Here is a 17,709-nt window from a genome sequence, read left to right on the forward strand (position 1 = left end):
TGGCTGGCTTGTACTGCAACATTTAAACCGTATAGAAAGAACAAAAAAATATAATTTTTCTATTTACTTTTTACACATTTGTTTACTAAAGATGAATGTGAAAGTTCCTGAAAGTTTTCAAATTGTATAATTTATGTTTATAATAATGGTTTAAAGTAGGTAATAGAAATAAAGTGCCCCTGCCACATGTGCACACTAGGCAGAAGAACGAGCCAGGATGTTCTCGATGAAAGGTGATGAACTCAGGAGTATATACCTGTGTACTAACTATACCCTGACCCTTATAGCTCATTGTTGGCCCCTGACTGTTAGTCTCAGAAGATTTTCAAGTCCAAGAGATTTGGTGTCCAAGTCAGTTAGATTTGGTGATGTCACTACTGTGTTGCTCACTGTTCTTGCTGAAAGGGAATCCAAATAAAGGAGGGTACCATAAGGGAGGGTTAAAGCCCTTGGTCAGGTGAACCTGAATAGTGCCATGCCTGGTTTATGCAATATACCGTAAAGAAAGAGAAAAGAAGAGGTTGAAGATAAGAGGAGCCTTTTTGGGGGCACTAGAATTGAACTAATAAAATAATTACTTTATACATATTCAATTATTTCAAATTACATAATACAAAAATTTCTATTTTCATTTTGTTTAAAAAAAAAAACCCTAAATACAATGGTTGTTGCTATTACAAAGAATTTACAGGTAAGGACTGTTCAACACCTGAGACCTTAGTTTATTATCTATTTCTTATGACTTAAATAAAAACTTGCAGCAACTCTCTTTTTCCTACGTGTTTTGCCTGTTTTAGGCTTCCTCAGGGGACTTAGAGACTTGGGTAAAGAGAGTTCAGGCTTGAAATTACAGTATAACTGAAAGGAGTGGAGAAGTCTTAAAAGCAGATCATATTAGTTATGTAGGTTGACTGCATACTACTGTGGTTTATTATATCAATTATACCAGCGTTGCAATGTACTTGTCCAGCAGGTAAAGAGTTTATCAATGTGAAAAGGATGTTTTTTTCAAAAATTATATCTGTTCATGGGCCACTGCCAAGATGTCAGGTTAAGTGGGTTTTTATTCCCTGGTAGGGCTAGAACATTGTAATTTGTTGGATCATTTATTATATATATGCGAATGGGATATGCCTTCAGTAAACTCAAAGAGAACCAATTGATATTCTTGGTAGGTGAGGAGAGGGGCAGCCTGTCAGCAGTTAACCAAACAAAGGGCCTTGCTGATAAAAGAAACTTTATCATACAAAGTACTAATAGCAGGTTAAGTCAGTAATTGGTGGTGGTGGGGGGAGGGGGGGGGCAGCTGCAGTGAGACCACAGGCAATAGGAGTGACTAGTCCTTTGTCCTCTGACTGCCTTTTTGGTCACAGCTTCTACAGTACAGGTTCTCTTTAGTCTGGCCCTTTAAAAAACACTTTAGAGAACATCACAGTAAAACATCACAGTATTGTCTTGAATGTTTTTTATTTATATACAAGAGGAAAAAAAGAGAAACAATCACAGCATAATTGAAAGGAAATATATCACAAGGGAAACATAAAGGCCACTGATCTTTTCTTCATCAATATATCAACCCCTGATTTCACTGCCCTAAAACAAGCATGCAGATAATGAGTTCTGACTTTCCTTTGACCTTCATGATCTGCATACTTGCTTCAGATCAATGATGTATGATGACTAAAATTAAGAGGTCTGTAATGGCAGATAGAAAAGGGTTCAGAGTTATAAAACAATTCAGCTCTACAACAAACAAAACTGTGCTTTCAGAAGAGGTACAGCTACATTGCTGCCAAAGTGGCGCAGGTACCATCCTACAAGGAGAAAGGTGCAGCGCAAAATTCACTGAAATAACAGAGCAAATAAAAATGTTTAGAAGAGTCTTGGAACACTTCCATGGACTACTGGTCTGCACAGAGCTGCTTTCCCCTTCTAGTTGCTCAAGTATTTGTCAACCAAGTTTTACAGCATTTACACTGTATCTCAAAAACTTTCCACTTTCATTTACACAATCTTTTTTCCAGGGAGTGTGCTTATTCAAAACATTTTCACCCTCTGCGAAATGCAAGACAAATCCAAAAGCCTTTTCGCATTAGAATTTTTTACTGAAGAACACCAAGCAAATGTAAAAATATACATTAAAATATGAAAAGAAATTGTCTGTTATGAATGGTGTTGTGCTTATTTAAATGTTATCCTTCTGTATAATGAATGTCCATCATCTTCTGCACACCCGTTGACCCTTCAGATAAGGCTAGCAGCTGGCATGTCTACATTGGCTACTGAAACATCTCTGGATGTTTAATAATTGAACGTGAAGATCAGGCAGGTTTCAGGAGGTAACTTTGCAACATTTAGGTTGAAGCAATTGATTAGTAAGGTTTACTTCAATAGAATTAAAGTGTGGTTGCCAGCAAAAAGAGAAAATATTTTTTAGTATGATTATTATCAAGTATGATTACTTGAAAACACTGGCTGGTATATTTCATTTGTTGGAACCAGCCTTGTCTGGGTGGTTCCCATGGTACAGGCTGGTTATATAGTTGTGCATAGACTGCATGCCGGATCGTCCAATAAAACATGTCCGCCTACAGTTCTTATGATCTGTCCTTATTAAGGTGCAGAAAGTCAGCAATGGCCTCTGTACTGGTAGTGGTGAGCCAGCTGATGATTCATATAAATACGCTGACGAAGTCACGTGTTTCTCGGGTTCGGCAAGTCGATTACTATAGGAGGATTAACAGGCTGATAATTGACTGTACATACTGAGGAATTTACATATGTAGTGGTCCCATCTGCCATTACTCCATAGCCTGCAAAAAATGAAGCACAACAATCAACTAACAAGCAGGTCAAACTATTCTTGGTAAAAAGCACAAATATATATGTATTAAAATAATAAAGAAAGGTAAAAGTAATAGTTAAAAGTATGCAGTCTAAGTTTGTCTACTTTATTTTTTTTTTTATTTTGACTTTAGATATACTATAAAGTTGAAGTCCAGGCATACAGATAAATATACAACAAAATGCTTAGAAAAAATGTCGGACATGTAATTTTAGGAATGTATGCAGTTTTGATATGTAAAACATAATTTCAAATGCCATCTTTAAACTACATAAGAATAAATCGGAAAAATAATTAGTAATAATATATTAATAATTGAGTGATAATGTGATTAATTAACTAGCTATTTATTCTTCATACTGTAGTAAACCTCTAATATTTTATAAATGATAGCTTTTATTATGTACTCGTTGTTTTGTTAGGACTTATCAACTTGTTTTTATATTTCTATATATATCATGTTTAATATATTAGTCCACTGATATACTCATTATGAAACTGTATTGGTTTAATTTCTTTGGAGGAATCATTAAGATTATATTAAATCACCAATCATGTACATTAGAAATAATCATGTCATATAATAATATATCAAATTGTTAACGTTAAATGATTGTATTTATGAACTAGTCGTAGTATTTGAATAACTTAATACAATTTTTATTGCATTTTGTTCAGAATTCACTTGTAATATTTTACATTATACAATTTTACATTATACAATATTTTTTCTTTCCCTTTTTTACAACGCTTTTAAACATATCTGGCCATTACAGTGCCACAAAATATGTTGATTTATTGCAGTATAACAAATAAATATCCACTTTCTGAAGGAATTACTCTTAAGCATTCTCTTTTTTTCAGAACACCAATACTAACCTCATTTTTAGTTTTTTAAGGTCTCGACGTATACACCAGGCTCTACCAAATATACGGTGAATTATAATGTGAAAAACCCTCAATGTGCATTGACAGAGACCACACATCTTATTTGGATCAAGACAGATATATTCTCTATATTGCTTGAACAATGGATGGGCTTCTTGCAACCTTACATATGTGAGTATGTGCTCTAAAACTACTCTATTTCAATCACTTTGTTAGTACCAATTACTGTTCTCATGTGTGACCTTTTAAATCCTTGTATTTCCCTCTCTCTTGAATATTTAGAGGATTGCTGAATCTTTTATGTCATAGCTGTTCTACCTGACATAGGATTGGGGTTCAGTCCATACAGTTCTGAAATTTAAACAACTCAAGGCCACAAAGTACTACCTTGTTGAGCAGGGAATGATATCTAATCTGTCCCTGCCAAAGTTTAACTTTCCACTTACAATACCTTTCCCACCCCAACTTGTAATTGTACAGTGAAAAAGAAAAAGCAGACTGATGAGCTTATTTAAGCCACTCTGTGCCATTCCATTGGCTTGGATTTCTTTCAAGGTTAACGTCAAGCATGGGAAAATCAAATGTTCTGTTGTAAAAAGGCCATGCAAATACTTCAATTATTCTTACATGTATATCCCAGTTACTGTTTAAAATAAATTGACTCCAACAAGCCTCCTCTCATTACCTTTTGGTGTAAGTGAAATGAATAGACAGATAAACCAAGTAGCCCTAATCCATAAACTACCCTCTACCCTTCTCTACAATCGGATTATAAAACGTAGAGGTCACATATGAATGAAGCCAAAATGTTTGTAATGGCCATTATTACCAATATTCAATAACAAATCCAGGTGATTGAGGCTATGACACCATTGACAATACTTTGATTATTCATGAACCTCTTAATCTCCACCTATAGGAGATTTCCCAAGCCTTCCTCCATGGTTAGTTAATTCTTGTAGTCCCAGGACCTACACTTTTTTAAATTAGGAGCCATGATGAAATCCAGACAGTAAACAGAAAAAGTTGTAGGCTTGCATTGTCAAAAAAGTAAGAAACACATGACCCAGACTTACCTTCATGGATGTGACCAAACACGTGCAGCCTTGGCTGTACCCTTCTCTGTACTGTGTTCAGCAGCTCCACACAGCCCACTCGTTGTAATTTCTTGGGCACCCAGTCTAAAAATCCTGAAAGAGATTACAGGTTGTTAATGAATGCCTATTGATTTAATTTATATAATTTTTATTTATTTTTCAAACAAACAACAGAGGAATTTATAAACCATCAATTACAACATAACAGAAAATATCAACACAGGTGAATCAGCATACCACATACTAACAAATAAACAATACTGAGATACAGACATTAACTCAACATTACATAACAATTATCATGCAATTACATTCAGATAAACAAAGTCTTACAATAAAAGATACATCAGGAGACCATCTTAATTCTGTGTGAAACTTATTACAAGACTTCAGGTGGGTCATTGCCCAATAGCCCAGTGACATACCAGGAAGTCTGCTCCTGGATAATATACACCGCTTAGTAGCCAGTGGTAGCATATTTATATATGACTCCCATAGCTCAAAAAAATGTGTCTTTAAATCTTTGTTAATTGAGGCTTCTATTCAGTCCATTTGGAAGACTTGTCTAAGCTTTACTAAAAATAAATGCAAAGTAGGAGGGTCTGCACTTCCACATCCATTTATGTAGAATCGCTGTCTTGGCCACCATTTATATAATTGCGAGGAGTCTGTTACATCCTCTGGCTACCCGGACCTGGTCAGACAAAATTCCAAACAGAGCCCAGGTAGGAGTAAGCGGGAGGTATGTTACTAGATGGTATGTTACCAGCCTCCAAAATCTTTTATCTAGAGGACAGCCCCAGAACATGTGAAATGAATCTGCATCGGCTGCACCACAATTCAAGCAGTGGGGAGTCCCACGCAAACCCATTAGATGGGAGCGATGTGAAGAAACATGTGCACGGTGAAAGAATTTAAACACCATTTCTCTACTTGGAGTAGGGAATTGCCCTCCAGGCTCTACCGTAATCAGACAGACATTTCTGTTGGGGACCCAGTCGGAAGAAACACATCCCATCTACTTAAACCAGTACTCCTCTCCTCATAATTTATAGTTGGTTTGTAAACCAGATAAACTTCCGTTATGGCTCTCTTTTCTGGGTTCGACCTAAATAACAATTTATTCAGAGCATTGGTCCAATCTTTATCCGAAAATCTTTGTGTTATTGTGGAGACAAAGGAGCGGATTTGATGGTATGCAAAAACCTCCCTTTCCATAAAAGTATAAAGAGACACTGCAGCTGGAGTGCAGTAGGGAGTGCGTTTTCCTACTCAGGGTGAGAAGGAAAACGGCTTCTTAGTCAGATTATTAGTGAAAGATTTAACCATCAGTTGTCTTATCACCCGTCTCTCCTCACCTGATCCACCCTGGATTACCAATGGTAGATCTGGGTTGTGGGCGATAGATCGGGAGGTGAAGGGTAGAGTGACTATTTAGTTGGAAAAAAAACCCTTATTTTGTGCCACGCTTGCCAGCCTGAGTAAAAAAATGGGTTTGTTATCACCTCGGCTGGGAGCAGCTCCCTGTATAGATGTAGCATATATTTAAGGGCGCATTTCGGGAACATTTTCTGCTCCAAAAACGTGTCAGCATAATCAATTGTATCATGTACCCAATCTCCAGGATATCTCGTAAGAGCAGCCCAGTAATACAATTCTACATCGGGGAAATTTAGCCCTCCATTCTTGACCGATTGGTGCATAATATCTATGCTTACCCGTTCTCTTGCTTCAGCAAACAAAAAGACAAAATAATTTATATAATTCTTTGAGATTTGGTTGTCGAAGCAGGATTGGTAACATTTAAATGGTCTATACAAGCTTAGGCAACAAAATCATCCTAATCAGGCTCACTCTGCCCAGATAGGAGAGAGTAAATGAGGACCATTTGTGTAGTTCAGACTTAACAACACGCCACAATGGTTTGACATTGGCATTTTACAATTTGGTTGTTTTTTGGTGATTTGAACTCCAAGTATTGCAGTTTCTCCTTGCATCAAACCACAGAATATAAAGAACCCCAAGCAGGTCTAACACAACTGGTCAGGTACAGGGCTTTAAAATTTATCCAAATTAAAAAAAGTATCCAGAGACCGAGCCGTACTGGGTAAAACGATTCAGAATAGCTGGGAGGCTAGTCCTTGGGTCAGTAATATAAAGTAATAAGTCGTCTGCAAATGCCGTTATTTTTACTCTCCTGGTACCTATTAGTAAACCCACAAAAATCTGGAGAATATTCAAGAAGTCTCAGCAATGAGTCTAAAGCCAGATTAAACAGCAGTGGCAAAAGTGGGTATCCTTGGCTATTGATTGCGGTGAACAACCTATTGATTTAAAATAGTTCAAGGTTTCTACTGCCAACCTATATTGTCCTAGGTTCAGAAGAAACTTGCTAAACTTAAAATTGTGCCAGCCTTATTTCTGTTATGTCACCTGATCAAATATCCACTTCATTCCATGAGTGCAGGTGACATTCCTGCTGCTGTTCTCAGGGAAAAGGACCACTTTGATAAAGTCATATTTAACACACCTTAGCTTCTATAATCTAACCAGGAAAATCAAAAAGTTTGCAAATATAACATTTCACCTTTTTCCCCTTTCCCGTGCTGCCCCCAGAGAGCTCTGCCTGAATCCTCAATTGATCTGCCAGTTCAGATTTTTTTCTATACCCTGATATAGCAGTCTGCAGGTATCTTCAAACACAGAAGTAGTTCTATCAAAGACAGCATCCTTGGCATCCTTCTAGATGTTCACGTTCTCAGTTCCCGGTCTCCTGCAGGGAGGGGTGAGGAATCGTGACCCATCTTTAGAACTCAGCTGTCTGTCTCCCCCTTCCCTTTCCTATCTACTTGTGTTTAACCACACAGCTGCCAGGCAATGCTGTTTCTATAGATTTCCAGGAACATCATGAGGACTGCAGGCTCCTCCAAACCAAGTAACAAGCTGTAAGTAACAGTTAACTTTTTCTTAGGTGTACCTATTTAGTGAAAAAATGCTTCTGCACAGAACATTGGAACAAAATAAACCAATTAGCACATTACTGGGTGAAAGTGCGTAAAACCCACTTATATGCAATACAAATTGCTTTTGCATTAATGATTTCTAAAATATGGCTTAGAGATGTTTGCTCATTAGTTGTCTTTGATAACAGAAAAATAGGCCTCCTACAATGTCATATGGAGACTTTGTCACTAATGGCCATGTTTTGTCCTGCTGAGAGAATGCGAGCTTTACTTGACATGAAAATAAAAAATAATTTACAACCTTAGACATAAAAGTGTTTATTGGGAGGACTATTGCCCATAGAAACCAATTTCTACCTTTTACTGCTTGCCCAGCAAACATATAAAGGAAAATTTTAGTGGGTGATTATGGCCACAGGAGCCGTCCTTACTTCAGTTTCAGGCACTTGGATACGCAAAATAGGTAAAATGATAAAGAAATAGACAGAATCTATCTGTCTTTCTACCTAAGCTATACTCACAGGCCACATTGTTAGGTACACAAGTTCAACTGCTTGTTAACGCTAATAACTAATCAGTCAATCACATGATGGCAACTCAGTGCATCGCATGTAGACAATCATCAAGACAGCCTGCTGAAGTTCCAACTGAGCAGGAGAATAGGAATAAATCCCTTCTAACACCCCTCCCCACCTTACCTACCCTCCCTTATTGCCCTTGTTCCCTACTTTCTTCTTTTATTCTCATTCTTTCTTCTTTTTCTCCTTTTTCTTTTTTACTTTCTTTAAATTGTTTTTTAAAAAATAGAGACTAACGGGACCGGAATCGAAACCTATGTATTTCCCTAGGAGGATGTTTGTTGGGTATTCAATTTATTTTGCGACTATGGCATATCAACAGATGTTTTTATACACTCACAATAATAAAGTGTATTTTTATGTCTGACTATTGTTTTGCTACGTGCTATTTTACACCTCCTGTTTGGTTTATTGCTGTATTTGTATGTTTTGTTTGCTACTTAAAAAAAAAAAATAAATGAAAAAAAGAATGGGAATGAAAAATGATCAATGTGACTTAAAACATAACAAGGTTGTTGGTGCAAGAGTATATCTGAGTCTGCTGATCTGCTGAAATTTTCCCTCACAACCATCTCTTGGGTTTCGAGAGAATGGTCCCAGAAATGGTCAGTGAGCTGCAGTTCTCTGGGGTCAGAGAAGCCAGGCTGGTAGAAAGGCAACAGTAATTCAAATACCAGTTATGCAGAAGGTATGCATGCATGAGGGATGCAGAACAGCATATCTGACTGCACACCCTACCTATAAATTAAATGCAACCAGCCATGTCAAAAGTTAAAATTGTCTCAATATGGTTTCTTGAATTATGAAATGAGTTCACCGTACCCAAAGTCACCAAATCTCAATCAAATAGCGCACTTTTGGGATGTAATGAAGTGGGAGATTTGTATTCAACCATGTGCAGCAAACAAATCTACAACAATATTGTGTTATATGTTCCAAAATATCTAAGGAATGAATTTTGGCGGTTCTGAATGCAAAAGGGGCTCTGACCCTCTATTAGCAAGGGGTAAATAAAGTGGTTGGTGAGTATCAATCTGATCCATATCTTATTCTATCTATCTATCTATCTATCTATCTATCTATCTATCTATCTATCTATCTATCTATCTATCTATCTATCTCTCACATTCTCCTCATCTCTCTTTCTCTCCTTAGCTTCCTACTGAATATTATTCTTTCTCCTAGATAACATTTACCATACTGATCGTTATGGGCTCTATCTATCAGGAATTCTCTCAAACATTCCCTTGTGAAGAATTTTCCAAGTCCATGTGTTGCATTTGCAGAATTTAAATCTGTACTAGGTAATGTTTGAGGCAATATCAGATTCGCTGCTTTATAAAAAAAAAGAGCCCTAGAGGTCAGTTAGGTCATTATTTGGAAGTATTCCATTCACCTTTTTTACCATTTTTGACTAAGCTTCAGTTACTGCAGGAACATGGTGTTTGGTCATTTAGTCACAGGTGTGAAAAGTAGAGTTTTCTGACTAGATCTGCTTTAAAGAAAGTTGTGCCTATAAATGAACTGCTTTCCAAATCAATGGCTTTGCTGTACAGAACAAATTGTATTTCATGCCGCAAGCCCGTCTGATATGAAATTCCACACCAGACTACCCAGCTGAGCCATTCACTTTCTGTTTAAAGTTCTGAGAAGAGTTATGATGGATGTCTGTCGGGGTTTTAATGTGTTCCTGTCATAATAGACTGATATTATATGATTAATTAGCACATCACAATTTGCTCATTTACAGGTGCTGGCTGGAGATATGCTTTCTTTTAAAGGGGGTCGTGTATCAAAAAGTGAAAACGCTTCCAGTAGATTGTTAAGGATATCCATTAATGATAGTGATGAATGTTTTAGGTAATGGGGCTCCTTTGTATACCAGTCACACAACTCTCCTGACACGTCAATCACTGGTCTTTAAAACCTCAAGGTTTCTTGTTGACAGTGATATGCTGTAACCCGTTCTTTTGGGAAAGAAGGAGAAAGTCTGTAGAGCAGCTGGAAAACCTCTGGATAAAACCAAGTTTGCATTCATTATTTTTTAACTTGCACTTTGAGGGTGTTTGTATAAAATAGGTAATGTATCTCTCCTTTTGAGCTGAAAAAAAACTATAAAACCCTTGCTAAAGAAAAATCTGCTTCCATGTAGAAAGTGATCACAGGGAGGGCATCTTGTGTGGTTTACTAGTAAACCAAAGAGCAGAAGTTGTAACAGTGGCACAGAATCTGCTTAATTTCATACCTTCATACCTCCCAGCTGTCCCTGTTTAAGAGATGCACCTTTTTTTTTTTTTTTTTTTTTTTTTTTTTTACTAACAAACAGAATTAACAGTGTTCAGTTTAGGAAAGGTAATTCAATAAAAAAATACCAGTTCAGACCATACCAAATCCCAAATATTAGAACCATTCCCACCCTATTCCAATACTTTACCCCTAAATCCCACCTTGTTCAGATTTACTTAGTAAAACATAATATAGGTTTAGAGGAAATAGATAGAGAAAAGCAGTCTCCAGAAAGCAAACTGAAATGACAAACTCCATAATGAATCCATACTACCAGGTAAGTAGTATAGCATACCATTATTCATACATAAGTAAAAAACAAAGTAGAGTTGTTACTATTTTCCTAGCTAATAATACTTGTCTCTGGCATACAGATCTAGATTATTTTTACCTAGTTCCTCCAGGAGTCATAGGATACCCCTATGCATAGTGCATATCGTTTGGGGTGTCCGGGTAGTATTGACATATGTCCCCTAATTGTATGTCCCCAAAACCTTTCTATCCCAAATAATTGGCTAGGTATAATATCAAACTAACAAGATCAGAAACCTAATCTAGAATGAAGAGAGCCTGAAAGTTTGTTCACTCTGCATGAGTACACATCGATAACTATTATCAGCAGTTCATTTTTAGGTGTAATGCACCAGAACAGGCAAGCTGTTATTGCTCTGTATTGAGTTAGTTGAGTTCTAACTGTACTGAGTTAGTTCCAAAGGTGACCCAAAAAGATTGCACTACACTCTGGAACATTACTATACACAAGAATCTGTTACCAACAGTTATGAGACAAAGCCCCTGATTCATCAAGCAGAATCGGATGATCGCTCGCGCATTCGTATTATCTAATCGCCTTAATTGGCAGATTCGCTCATTATTATGAAGGCAGGAATCCGGCTGGCAGTGAGGAGGCGAGTGTACGAGCACACTCGAGTCCGGACCGCGGGAAACCGCGCTCGCTGGTCGCGTGTACTTTCGCGCTTCCAGCGAGTGCGGATTTTATTGATGAATCAGGGGCAAAGTGTGAACGACCTGGCTGCTGTAAGCTACAACTTAGGTTGGAGATGTTCGTGCTTATGAGGAAAGGTAATTTCTGAAGTTTGATTGCTCTAAAATACTGCAGCTTAGCATTGGTTATTACTTCTTCAACACATTCCCTTTTAAGGTCTGATGTCACCTTGCTGACACGCTGTTCTTGGCAGAGTTGCCCTTTATACCTTTCACAGCATCCACACATGAGAAAAAAGCAATGAAATATAATCCTGTAGGAAAGTACTGTAAAATACAGCCAATTCAGCCTATTTTGAAACTGAGGAGGCTAACAATATGTTGATTAACAACCGGAAAGCATGCAACAAATTTAGTGTCATCTCCAACACCCGTAATTGTTCTCTGCATGTTACCACCCTGAGGCTCCATTCTCATTGGTTTTCTAGGCAGGCTACCAAATTTAGCATCTCTTTTAAGTACAGCTACCAGAATATCAACAGAAATGGCAAATCCTTTCCTGAATTTACCTTCTCCCTTGAAGCATTATCTGAGCTTCAAATGTTGTCCAAGGACAAAATTGTGCAATACTTAATCATGATTTAAAGTGCACCTAAACTTAAAAGATAAGTTATCTTCAGTCCATGATATGTGAGTGTGCCAAGCCACTTCTGTGTCTACTCAGGACTCATAGCTGGATATCTGTGGTGTGAGCACCAAGGCACTGCTGCTTCTGACTGCTAATCTTAAGAGATTTGGAATGAAATTTGGTGTTGTCTACTAGTTGGAGTTGCTGAAATCTCTGACACGAGGAAGCCCTGTATTTACCAAAATGGTCACCTTCACACAGAGTTTTGGGCAGTGTAGGAATGATTTAAACATTAATATTGCTTTCTCTGTCCCTATTGGGAGCAATGATTATAACTTACTGTCACCTTAAGTTGGTGTGTTGATAAAAGGTGGTCCAAGTGATCAATCAACTTATCTGCTGACACTCTAAGACATTATGTCTGCCTTCCCCTTGGTGACCTCCAAACAAAGGCTTCCTATCTTAGTGGACGCAAAGCCTGCAATGTTTGGGGTGAAATGGTAAAGTTTAACTTTGCATGGATCTACCACCTCTTTTTTAATTTTCTAAAGTCAAAAGAGAGTAGTAAATATGTCATTCACTTACAGCTATAGCCTGCAATATGTGTTCAACAGAATGGAGAAACCATCATGTGTGAGGCCATCATTTAGCTAAATACTTTTTTTGTTGCAATTGGAATTCCAGGTGGGAAGATTCACCACTGCATTTCCCAAAAGATTTAAAAATCTGGTGGAAGCTAAAACTTATTGTGGTTATTCCTAAATAAACAGAACAAGACATGGCCATACTAAATATATAGACAGATATGTGTGAGGTCTGCCCAAGTCCTAAATTTTTAACTGAGTTCCCAATCAAATGTAATGTCCACCATAATTTGTGACTACTGACTTGTCTTGTAGATCTACATACATCACAGATGAACATTTTATTAATTAGGTCCAAGGTAAGAATTGCAATACGTACCCAGAGGAGGTCCATGTGTAATAAGGATGTCAGTGCCTTCTGGTATGAGGTTCCATTTGTCTAGTAACGCTTGACCCCGAGGAAGGTTAAATCCCCAACCATAGAACCAAGGTTGCCTGCCCATAAAGAGAAAGCATCATTAATAAAAACACAATATTGTTAGCATACATAAAATACATGTTTGAGTAATTGAAGTGATTATACCATAATTTTAAATACATTTTATTAGGGGTCCTTTGTGTCTAAGGAGGATACAGGGCCCTTGCACACTTAGTTAAACCACATCACTCAGACCTGTCATTGTCATAGCTGATCATGTAGAAAATATTGCACACATAAGTTTCAGCTGTTCATTTTGCTTTGCAGGCCCTATGACCACAAATGCACATTTGAACTTAAATATTTTGCGAAATGTATTTTGCTGTAAAATTTTAAAAATGGGAATTCTCTTCAATAATTCAGATGTTTAAAAAAAACATTTTCAGCAATTTTAGGTTATTTAGCTAACAATTTTGTAATTTCTGTTTTAGATTAATATCTTTGTACTGTCAGTTTTCATTTTTCTGTTATATGTTTGTTTTCCTTAATGTAGAAACATGTTGGGTAAAGAGTGTCAGATTTGTTTTTTTTTTTTTTTTAATCCAAACTGCTCAAGGACAGTTAAAAGAGTTTCAGTTAAATCCACCTTAAAAAGACACCTGCATCTTTGTCATGCAGGGCAAATGACAGTGTCTCTGCAAAGGGCCCCCTCTCCCAATCTCCTTATATAAACCTTAACAGCACTCCCTCTACTGTGTTCAGATTATCAACCATTAGGCCTGAGCTCTGTGACATAATTGGGTTAATATCACAATTCCCCTGGTCGCCTACATTTCGGTCATTTCAATGTCGGCTGCAATGGAGGAAGGAACAACCAAGTTTGTCCAAGTTTGGCCAAAATTTCAGTAAAAGGTAAATTATTATTTATGTTCATCCTCAAGTATAATTTTGCTCATGTTGAATTATATAGGAGTTGAAAATCAGATGTTTTCTACTTTTCTAATGGTTGGTACATGGAATAGAATTTATTTATTTCTTCTGTGAATAGATGGAGAGATAATGCTAAAACTCCTTGTGACTTCGGTAAACTTTATAAAACATATTTTAATAACAAGCAGCATTTTTCAGCAAAACCCAACTGGTGCTAGGTTAAAAATTCACCAAAAGCCTCATACAAATCTATATACTTGTCTCATTATTCCTAGTATGGGCTTCTAGTGATTAATTAGCTTTGCACTTTGTATTGCTAGAGAAATAAGTACGGTTCTTTGTAAAAGATTTAAGATTTGGGTTCATAATGAAAAGGAAATATTTGCTGCACAAAAGGCTGATCTCTCAGAATCCAGTGCTTTATGAAATTTGCCTCATTTTTCTGAGGTAACCGTTCGAATACATTTCATACGCAGAACGATGGTTGCCGTGGAAACCAGCAAAAATTTCTGTTCCCAGAAACAGATGTCTCATTTAGTGGAAAATTAGAATGTAAAAAAGCAAACCCAGAGGAAAATTAATTCAAACTTTACCTATAGTGCGATGTCTCTTATATGGCAAGGAAGGAGCCACGCAAACGTGCTGCAGATGAAGAGTCAAACCGCTCCGCATTATCTGTTTTTTGGTCACCTTCAAATGCATTGCATATTAACCCCAATAAGAGCTTCTGAAAAAGCTTTTATTATCTGGGACTGCCTGCGGTAACAGATTATTAGTCCTGATTTAGCTCTTTATCTGTTCACTGTGCGCTAGACATTAGGAAAACACTGACTGTGATGGAAAGCTTTGAGATCTCATAGTTTTCTATCCTGTACAACTGTTTGACCATCAAGCCTTGTATTTGAGGTTATGTTACATGTTAACGCTATTTTCAATATGCTTTCATTTTATTACAGTGTATGGGGAGAAATTTGTAGACACCTAACCATCACATCTGCACTATATGGCCAAATTGTATGGGCACTACTCAAGAATATTGAATTTTATTGTTTTTATTTTTTTATAGGTATTTTTATTGTTACAACATTCCTAAACATATAGATCAATTTTTTGCATCCAAATGTGTGGCAACAGTTTGGAGAAGGACCTTTTCTTTTTCAGTATTCCAGTACCAATGTGTACCATGCCAGCTTCATAAAACATTGTTTAATGAGTTTGGTGTGGGGGAATTTGAGTTGCCTGATATGATTAGGAGCCAAGTCTTTTCATTCAACATCAGTACCTGACTTCTCAAATGTTCTTTTGACTAAAAGGACACAACTTATCAAAGAAACACTCCTAAATATTGTGAAATGCTTTACAGAGGAGTGAGAACTGTTTTGGCCAAAGTCTGATTGATGCCCATGGTTTTGGAATAGATGTCCAACATGCTCATAAAAGTGCAATGGTTAGCTGTTTAAATTCATTTTATTTTCATACTCTTTTCCTACTTGCAAATGAGATCCTATATTACTCATTCAATTCTCTTTAACCTCCCTAGCAGTAATCCCAAGTGTGGCTCGGGGTGAATTATCCATACAAAAAGCGATAACCTTGAGCCACACTCGGGGGTTGAATTGCCAGGGAGTTTAAACAGGTTACCTGGTAAGCAGTTCCCCTGGCAATGCCGGCTGTGCATCTGTGTAACCTGGTGATGCCTGACCAGCATCTGCGTCCCCGGCGTGTAAATGTTGGGACAGGAGGCCAGGGGAAGCAAATGTCGGCTGGGCATCTGTGTGCGAGCGTGTGGCGGGACCGTGTGGCTGGGAGGTGGGACCAGGTGGGAAATACTATTTTTAAAAGTACTGCTTTTACATTTAAAAATACCTAATATTCATACCGGCAGGGAAGTTAAGAGACTGGATCAATTCTGTTGACCGACTTCTTTCGAGTCAGAATCCATTTGACAAGTCAATTTCTAAAGTATATGCCACGTTCTGTACTGAGGAAAATTGTTTAGAGATCGGTAGGATTTAAATGTTGGAAGAATCATTTTCCAGACCAAACATTATCTCAACCTGCTGAGATTGTTTAATCAAGCATGGCATATGATAACTTCTGCTAGATATAGAGATGGTTTTCAAATTATTTCACGGAGCATATATTTCACCACGTCCCTTTTTTGATGGGTGCAAGTCCATCTTCTGGATGTTATAAATGTGGAAACCATATGGCAGTTTTCTACCATATGTCCTAGAGTTACATTATTTTGGTAAAGTGTAGGACAATACGCGACAACTAACTTATTAATTATGTATCTTTGACTCCAGACTGGGCGATACTTGGTCAGATAGATTTGATGGGTGCTCGGATAACAAAGGGATGCAGGAAACTAGTCTCAATATTATCTTTGGTGGGGAAAAAACGATTCTACAGACATACATTTCTTCAGAACCTTCCTCAATACATCTTTATCTAGATAAGCCTAAATTTGTATTTCAGATGGATTGGGCGGAGACCTCTGTAGATAAGGAGAAATATACGGATCACTTCTTTTTGACATGGGAATCTTTCATTGGTACGCTACCAAGGGAGGTGAAAGAGAGAATTAAACAATAATTTGAAATAACTTCTTGGTATAATTTTAGGATGTTTGTTCATGATCCTTCCTATTTTAATCTAACATTATGCATTTGTTTTGGTTTTGTTTTTTTGGGGCGTGGGGATTACTAAAAAGCAGGTTTTGAATATATTTCAAATGAATACATATTTAATATTGTAAGTCTTCTTTTTTTCTCTTTAAAGATTTGTAAATTTTATCCAAGTATTACAAATGTCTTTTTTTCTCATTTTTGTTTATTTTTTTTCTAAAAAAGAATAATTTGGAAAAAACATCATTTTTGTAATATTTCATGTGGCCAGTTTTATAATCCCTACCTTTACACATCTTTTTACACTGCAAAAAGTGCTTAAAATGCAACTTTTTTGATAGATCATATATTATTCTCAAATACTAGGTGTGAGAAGGCCAGACCCTCTCTACAGCTCCCTAATTGCTGTTCCTTACTTTTAAAGAACTCCTTAAATCAAGACAGGTGGATTAGGTGGACAAGAAAATGATATGTTAGTAAAGAGAGTAGCTTTGGGTTGTGGGGCTTAGCACAAAAGTCCGGGAAAATAGTAACAAAAATAGGCTCAACTGCTAAAATATTAAACAATTCTAACCAATCTACTACCAGTGGTTTCTATAACAATTATAAAATCAAACTGTTAGTGGTAGGTTGTCTTGTTACTTGTTTGGTTATTTTTGAAGCTCATTCTCTTTGCCTGTTCTCTGGCAGTGGATGGTTCTCGATGATGCAGACATCAGACATGAAGACATGAACATCAGGGCCCCTCCATGTGTCATTACATTGAGTACTATTTTGGTATGATGATATCAACACAAAGGGTAGGTCTTTGGTGTCCTGTACTAACATGTCCTCATATTTCCATTTTTTCATATTATTCAAACTGGGAAAATAATTATTGTAGCAAACACTTTTTTTTCTTTATGTAGCCTGGAGAT

The 17,709-nt window shown here is 37.0% G+C and overlaps 1 protein-coding gene across 1 annotated transcript in view; it reads right to left on the reverse strand.

Annotated features, from left to right (window-relative positions):
* Nucleotides 1–884: 884 nt before the first annotated feature.
* Nucleotides 885–17,709, reverse strand: part of MPPED1 (metallophosphoesterase domain containing 1) — a 54,571-nt gene continuing 37,746 nt past the window's right edge. The window contains exons 5-7 of the mRNA XM_072400304.1: nucleotides 13,194–13,309; nucleotides 4,810–4,923; nucleotides 885–2,813 (exon numbers count right to left, since the gene is read on the reverse strand). Coding sequence (XP_072256405.1) covers nucleotides 2,695–2,813; nucleotides 4,810–4,923; nucleotides 13,194–13,309 — 349 coding nt within the window. The 3' untranslated portion in view covers nucleotides 885–2,694. The remainder of the gene's footprint in view (nucleotides 2,814–4,809; nucleotides 4,924–13,193; nucleotides 13,310–17,709) is intronic.

The sequence above is a fragment of the Pyxicephalus adspersus genome, chromosome 2 (genome assembly GCF_032062135.1).
Source record: "Pyxicephalus adspersus chromosome 2, UCB_Pads_2.0, whole genome shotgun sequence".
Taxonomy (NCBI): domain Eukaryota; kingdom Metazoa; phylum Chordata; class Amphibia; order Anura; family Pyxicephalidae; genus Pyxicephalus; species Pyxicephalus adspersus.